The sequence below is a fragment of the Egretta garzetta genome, unplaced genomic scaffold, assembly GCF_000687185.1.
Source record: "Egretta garzetta isolate BGI_Z169 unplaced genomic scaffold, ASM68718v1 scaffold2, whole genome shotgun sequence".
NCBI classification, from domain to species: domain Eukaryota; kingdom Metazoa; phylum Chordata; class Aves; order Pelecaniformes; family Ardeidae; genus Egretta; species Egretta garzetta.
Window position 1 is genome coordinate 1,137,254 of NW_009258894.1, and position 8,031 is coordinate 1,145,284.

Below are 8,031 nucleotides of genomic sequence, written 5' to 3' on the forward strand. Positions count from 1 at the left end.
ATTTGTTTTTACTTACACGTGGAGACGCAAGCACAATCCAAGTTCAAAACAAGAATTGAGAATCACTAAACTGGCAAGTAGTTGCAAGTGGAATTTTCCTATAAATAAAGTATTCATATACTTGATAATGACTGCAAATTTCAGGTGGAACGCACATTTATACCACTCTGAACACAAAGCACACATGCTGTTGTAATAGGTTGACTGAAGTTCAATCTATAATGGACTTGTAACATAGAAGTTTTGAGGAGCGTTAAGTGGACTTTGTAGATAAATATATCAAAGTCATCAGTTTCTGATGTTTAAATGTGTGATGATAAATCCCTGTTTGATAATGCAAGCAAGTAAGTTTTATACAACTGTAAGCGTACGGATTCTCTTGGAACAAAAATGCAATGTTAAAACCGGCTATTCTGACAAGTAGAGCTATCAGGAACTTGTTAAAGACTGTTTCATTGTCTCTTAACAATATGTACACTTTGTAGCTTTAAGAAAATTAAGTTACCTTGTACTATACAAAATTTATACACATAAGAGCACACCCATCTTGACTCTTTACCTAAAGTGCATGTGAAATCTAGGAGAGAGAAAATGGAGAAACCTTGGTTAGGACCGGAAGAATTTAGGAGCTCTGGAATACAGCAACTGTTGCACTGGGATTACTGTGCAGTTTCCCTCATACATCCCTCGAGGTTCTGCTCAAAAATGGCATCCGCTTTGACATGAGAGAAGAATAATCAGCTTTGTCCCATATCTACCGTATGTGGACAACAAGTTATCCCGTAAGCCAAGTAAGTAGGGCTAAGTGTTCCAAGCTGTGGCATGGAACACAGAAATGGAAGCGGTATTCAGTGTAAGCTCTCTTATAGTCTCATCTATTTTACCTTAATGAAGGTAAGTGTTTGAGCAGCAGGACTAAAGCTCTGAAAGGGGTTTAAAACAATTGTCAGTTTATCTTAAAGTCCAAGAATCAAATATCATTAGCTTAACTACTTATTTTAATATTCTTGTTAAACTTTGGAAATAAAGATGACAGTTCACTTCATGATTTTAACTGATGATTCTCAGCCACAATGAGAAGAAACAGTTTCTCATAATGGACTATTTCTACAGTTTTACTTAAATACTCAGCTTTATCAAACATTTGTTTCTACAAACCTGAATTTGGGCCAAATCTGAGGTGACACTTTGTCAGAACACTGGTAGAGTATGGTGTGCTGCTGGCAGCCAAGTCACTGGGGAATCCACGTGGTCCTCCTCACCAACAGAAGCCAGCAACAATGTCACGCCTTTTAAAAGCACACCCAGAAGATACTGTTTTCATTGCACAGATGCTGCTAAATTACCTTACAAAGTCAAAGGAATGGGTTGATACGTTTGGGGGTGTAGGTTTAATACAGAAGTGTGTTGAGTAAAGAGTAACATCCTTCAGCAGACTCTCTCCAGTTCACTTGGTAAAGCAGCTTTATCATAACCCCTCCTTTAGTCTTACATTCTTCCACAGGAGATTTCCTCTCTTGCCTGCTAGGAGCAGTCTCTGTCTTGTAGGTTGTCGACTACATGGTTTCTTCTCTGGATTGTGAGAGATTCAATTGTTTTATGTGCCTGTTCCAGTTGGATCTTTAAACCTTCGTTGTCTGCCTTTAGAATATTTCTTTCCTAAACAAAAAAAAAAATAGAGAACGGTGGTTTATTTTTAACTTGTTTCAGGACTCTCTGGTTGTATGTCTAGGTTGACTGGCATACACATAAGTTGGTGTAGCTCTTATCTGTGGAACAGAACCAGTAACTTATTTGAACATTTCCATAGTCACTGGTCTATCCTTTGTGTATACTCCTACAACTTTCCAGCAGCTGGCACCTGACAGTCGTGTCCACAACCTGCATTTATCCACCCTCCATTGCTCCTCTCACAGCAGCAGTACTCTAGGGGAGACAAGAACACAGCTCACACTTACTGCTCTACTAATGCAGAAATTGATGTACAAAGTCTAAGAGATTAATTTATAGCAGCAGCTGCTGTTCAGTAATTGAGGTCAGGACCTGCTGAGGGAGCAAGGCCAAGTGTAAATTGTGGGATTCACATGAATGGGACATTTTAAAGAACCAGTTCTTAGAAGCACATCCACGCTTCACATCCCTGTCTATACTGAATATACTGTTGACTGAAAGAGAAGTGGTCTGTGCTGGAATATTCTTGCTAATTGTCTTAACCTCTGTCTTAATAAACCACTCATCTTTCATAAAAGATGAGCTCACTTTATCAACAGCAAAGGATACTCTGAAAGTTATAGTGATCATTGAATGATCAGGCTGTGGTCCTGTTGTGGACTGTTTCCATGTCGGTCCATCTCAGGACAGCGATAGTAATGAGTAAAGTGTGAAAATAAGTCCACCTTTGTTCCTCATAATAATACCTGGATCCATCCATCAGTTGCATTGTTGATAATGTGATAGTCTCTTTATTCTGTCTGGAAAGGCGTTGTTTCTACAAACCTGAATTTGGGCCAAATCTGAGATGGCACAGTCTTATGAACAGCTACTTTGTTAGAACACTTGTAGAGTAAGGTGAGCCACAACTGGGCTGATGCAGATGAAATCTAGCAAGAGGCCTCATGTCTGTTCACACAGCAAAATTTCTTGGTGACAAACTTTTCAAACAAAAGAAGGGATTTACTGCCAGCTGAACAAAAGCAGAGTTCTGCACCCTTCCTGCCCCATATATTCTGACACTTCAGGGAGCAGAGGCCACCAAAAGCAGGAAGAAGTTCAGGACTATGTTACTCGTTTTATGGAGTAGCATCCTGTCCTAAGCAATTGGATTATGGCCACGTTCTTGCCTGTCATTTTTAAGACTGACAGGGATTGGTGTAATCATAACAAGGGCTTCCAAATTTATTCCCTAAGCCCTATAAGAGTACTAAAATTTATGCTTGAAGTGAAGCATTGCTGGAGTTAAAGTGGCTACAGATTTACGATACCACTCGTGGATTGTTCTGGCAATTAATTACACTGGAGTAAGGTGACACCTTCCCACCCAGCCACTCCCCCACACCCTCCAACCACTTCATGGTACTGTTGTGTAAAACAGAATTTGTTTCATTGCGTATGTACCTGCTCAAGTTCCTGGTATGAGGGTTTACAGCTGTGATGCTCCTCCTTCATTTTCTGGCTGGAGTCCTTGTTTTCCCATTTAACGTATGCCTTTCTGCGGCCTAGAATTGGGCTTGGACATGGGGATGGTGGAGCTGCCTGGAGATAAGGATTTTCTGGCATCCTATGTTCTTTCTTCTCTGTCTGCCTACGAGAGGTATCACCAGCCTGCAGTACAGGATCAGTCTGTGTACCTTTATGAACCACAGCTGGTTTCAGTCTCACTGAGATTTTCTGAGCTGAGGAACCCATGAGCATAATGGTTCGGTCCTTGCTACCTTCAGTGTGTTCCACTACTTCTCCATTAGGAAACGTGAACGGTCCTTCTTCTGGTCCTGTAGAAGATACACAGGAAATTGAGTCAAGATCTTATCCTGCGAAAGGAGAAACAGGAGGCACAGTAATTAAATGTGATTTTAATAAATAAAACAACAATTGTTATTTATTCATTTAATGTCCATTGCTCTCCCAATTAGGTGCCACTGGAAGCTTCTCAATGTTGTGTCTCATGGAATGAATCTTTGCCCTGTCTCAGTAACATAAATATGGATCAGTAAGAGGAAAACAGTGTACCATCAAGGTCAGCTAGAGAAAAAGCTCTAGATGGCTAAGAGGTTTTATAGAGACCGTTGATCTTAGTGACTGGGCTGGAAGATTAAACCTGGACATTAGTTCAGCATTATCACAACTTGCAGCTGTAAGATACAACTTATATCATCCACTCCATAATGGTGAAATAATGACATTTTTTATTTTACACTGCTTTTGCATAGGCCATCCTGAAATACTTTTACTTTTGCAGTTAAAAGTAAAAACTGGGGGGGAACCCACAATGTTAGAAGCAGTGGGCAAAAGATGTGATTAAAGGATTTTAAAAAGACCTGTTTCAGATAAAGTAATTTCTGTTGTTGGGAAGAAAATCAAATGAGACTGCATGTTCAAACACATGAGGGGAAAGAACAGTCAGTCCAGTAGCTGCTGCAGGCTCTGGAGAACTAAGTGAGGGCATGGATGAATAGAGGAGGCTGACACCTTCAACCTAGACCTGAATTCTCATTCTTCAACATGACGCAGTGTTGAGAGGTACCACATTCTGGCGCAGTGGGTGATGATGGGGCAACATGCTGCAGTTCAATCTCGCTATAAGCGTGATATCCCACGAGGTGGTGGTTATGCAGTGCTGCAGCCATTGCAGGTGCAATCACAGAGATGCACGTGGTCAGTTATCAGGAGAAATTGGCTGCATTGTGCTCCACGTAAGCACTAATGGGAAGCCTAAAATGGAATCCAGCAGCATGAATCTTAAATACAACACAAAAGATTGATATAAAGTGGCAAGAAGTAGATTTGAAGAACATTAAATACAGGCAAAGAGCAGGAGTTATAAACAGTGAATATGGAGTGAGTTGGAGCATCAAAATCAAAAGAAAAAAATGCAAAAGTAGCCTGAGGTCTTATTCAAGGACAACACTTCCTCCCTTGGAGGCCTAGATGGTAACACACAATAGGAAAAGTTTATACAGCTTGTTTGATATAAGGGGAAAAGAACAGAGACGTATAGATTTTTCATTTCTGATTAAACGAAAGATAGACTGATGAAGAGGAGTTGTAGATTCTGCTGCTGAAGTGGAAAAAACTAAACACAATTAGCTCTTGGTTTTCCTAGCGCACAGGTACCTACGTAAACTGACTTCATAAACTCCACATTGAAATCTGAGTCAGAATTGTAACAGTGGCTTTAAGTGACAACAGTGGTAAAAGCTGGAGGGTACCAAGACCTGCTTGTCACAAGGTGAGAGAGTTAAGGGAACCTGTCAGCTGTTCAGTTCATGGCATCTAGTTCTCATGAGAGTCTGGCAGAAGATGTACTCAGTTTTTGTGGAATTTGTGCACCATACATTGTGTAGCATGACAAGAGATCTCCCAGAAAGGGAATCCTTACTTATTCAGACTAGAACTGGAATGGTGTTACTTGGTACAGGCTCGCTTTCGCCTGGGTCTAGTTTATATGTTGCTAAAACACTGCAGTTAACTAACAAAACCTAAAATGATGCTGTACAACTCAGCTTTAAAAGAAAAAGGAGCAAATGAAAGATTATCTAGATCTTTTGATCTTTTTAACGTGATCTTTTCTCACCATGAAATTGCTCTTTGACTCCTACTGGGCAGAGGCTTGAAGCAAGAGCAGATGTCGGGCTGCTGTCTGTGACTGAAGTTTTGGGTCTTCTCTTGCACTCTATCACAACCAGGTCTTTGCATTGCTTGTGACAGTTCATTCCGCAGTCTGTAAACAAAAAGTTTACGTGATTCAGTGGCTCTGACCATAGGGAGTTGCAGAGAAAGCAGATATCTGTATGAGGAAGAAAACCCTGCAGAACACGTGTTGTGAATGTGTTGCAGTTTTCACAGAGTTGGTGTCTGCACCCATTGGAACAGAAGAGTCTGGTCCCAAACCTTCTGGATTCAGTGATATTTTGCAAAGGGTTAGAGCTATCAGTTAGGAGTTCCTTCATCTTTTAATTTCTTCTGGACCACCTGTCTGTCATACTATTCTTGAATCGTTCTCCTCCCTGAGAGGTCAGATTAAATAGGTCCACAGACATAGCAATGGATCTCAGGATGATTAGGGGTTTTTTGTCATTCACCATCAGTTACAGGTTAAAATTAACATAGGATAAAGTATCTTACCTTTGCATCTGTATCCCTGTTTAATGACTCCCCATAGCTGAAATTCAAACAAAGAGAAAGACTATGTATTAATATATTTCTCTGCACGTTTGATACCTCCAGATATAAAAATCCACTAAAAGCTCCACTCACTTCTAAGATCTGAGCACCTGCAGAATACCTTGTTTTTCTACCCTTTTAATGGTAAGGTCAAAATATGAACTATTTAGCATAAGGTAAACAGAGTATTTTACGTGTGTTCCTCAGTCACAAACAAAATAGCTTGAGCTGGTCTCTAATGAATACATCAACAGATCTGGCAGGCCCCCAGAGAAGTTGTGGAGCTGGAGTAGATGGAGAATTCTATCTCAGCACCCTTGTTTGATCCCAGCTAAACTGGCAATTGATAGGACAGTCAGTTTTACTAAATCTTTCCATGCTATAGACAGGGGATGTCTCATGTCTGTACCAGGACATGAGTTCTAACAGCCCGCTGGAGTGGAAGGCTCTGGATTTGGAAGTGTTGCCTGAGACTGTGTTTGGTGACACAACTGAACACCACAAGGTAGGAGCTGTGTTTAAATGGAGAACAGTACTGCCAAGAGGGGTGTAAAGGGTACCTTAAATAGCTACACAGGTAGAAGCCCGGTGTTCTTTATAGCTTCATTGGTGTTTTATATAGATTAATTTCTGTATATGATGCAGGGTGATTACAAGATTAAAAAAGGCATTATTCCAAACAACGTTAACATAATTTACTAAAAAGTGAGCTTACAAATCCAGCACAGTTGTCGCAGAAAGTAGGCCTCAAGTAAGTGGTCTCTTGGAAGTTGTGAGCAAAGCCAAGTCCTAATTTGGAATAAATTGAGCTAGCTCTCATGAAGTAAGCTGTTATTTCATCCCTGCTAATCAGACCTTCCCTGAAAATAAACAAGAGAAGTTGTTTGAGATACGTACATTTTATTAAAAGCATAGGGAGAATTAAACATATCTTTCTTCACAATTTATAATGGCAAGAGTTTTGTGGGCCAGAAACTACAGTGACCTCAGTAATCTTGTCAACTGTTCCCTAAGTCTAGAGAAGCTTATCTACACATTTAAAATGCAGCCTATAAGGATAAATGGAATATCTGCATATGTGATGCAACCTCAAAACTACTTCATAGAAAACCTCTGAATAATCACTGTTGTGTTTTTCCATGCCTTAGTTGTTAAGCAAAATGTTCTTAATTAAAATATACATTTGCCAATTCTCTATTTTTGAGGGACAGGTTCATCTTAGGAAAGTTCTTTAGCAGTATATACTGAGTAGCATTCAAAAAAATATTTCTTTTCCTATTATCTGTTATTCCTCCTACATCAGCCTGGTTACCACTGCTGTAAGCCCATGAAGATGTTATTCACAACATATTTGGAAGATGCTTTTCTCAGTTATGTTTTCTCTTCTATTTGTGGGTAAAGAGGATGACTTTACCACTCTAATGACAGATATAAAATTTGAAAACAAAAAACCCTCCCAAAACAGATGCTAAAAAGTTGATAAGCAGAACTAGGTACAAAGAGATTTGTATGTACTCACCAGTCCTTAGCCATTACACAAAATGAGAATGGAAAACTGGCGGCTATCTTTTCAAATTCTTCCTGGGAAATGTATCCATCCTGATCATGGTCATAATTTTTGAAGACAGACTGTGCAAGATAATAGTAGAATAGTTTATAATGAGGATGGGCTGAATTACTGCTTTAGAAAGTCTCCACAATATTTATGGATTTCGTCTCCCACATTCTCCCAGCATCTATTAAACAGTGCAACAGTCTAACTGCTTTTTGTTGCTTAAGACTGAAGAAGCATTACGATGTCTTGATTTGTAGCAAAACATAGATAAGTCAACATAGGCTGGGCTAAGTGCTTCACTATTCAATAAGAGCTCTTTTTTAGTTTCGCTTAAAGATCATTATGTCCAGGCCTGCATATGCAAGTTGTACTAATGGTCTCAATTGGTAGCCAAATCAGTGTAGCTGCCTAGCTTATCTTATCAGGTAAATGTTATATGAAAAGTAGTTATATGACAGAATTGTCACGTAGACACCTATTTCCACTTGTGGAATGTTTGTCTCTGGCCCTAAGGCAAGGAGCACACCTAGGCCAAATTTAGAAATACATTCCAAAACAGTGCATATCAAAGCATACCTAGCAGTATGAGCAGTGTT

At 39.7% G+C, this 8,031-nt stretch overlaps 1 protein-coding gene across 6 annotated transcripts in view; it reads right to left on the minus strand.

The window, feature by feature from the left end:
* Positions 1 to 1,405: 1,405 nt before the first annotated feature.
* The window catches only part of RASGRP1 (RAS guanyl releasing protein 1), a 37,282-nt gene continuing 30,656 nt past the window's right edge, over positions 1,406 to 8,031 (minus strand). For 5 of the 6 annotated variants that reach the window (XM_035889826.1, XM_035889825.1, XM_035889822.1 and 2 more), the window contains 6 exons: positions 7,400 to 7,509; positions 6,596 to 6,740; positions 5,842 to 5,878; positions 5,291 to 5,437; positions 3,115 to 3,488; positions 1,406 to 1,659 (listed from right to left, as the gene is read on the minus strand). In XM_035889826.1, coding sequence (XP_035745719.1) covers positions 1,525 to 1,659; positions 3,115 to 3,488; positions 5,291 to 5,437; positions 5,842 to 5,878; positions 6,596 to 6,740; positions 7,400 to 7,509 — 948 coding nt within the window. In that variant the 3' untranslated portion in view covers positions 1,406 to 1,524. Of the gene's footprint in view, positions 1,660 to 3,114; positions 3,528 to 5,290; positions 5,438 to 5,841; positions 5,879 to 6,595; positions 6,741 to 7,399; positions 7,510 to 8,031 lie in introns of those variants that run through there. The other variant, XM_035889827.1, reaches the window with a different exon arrangement.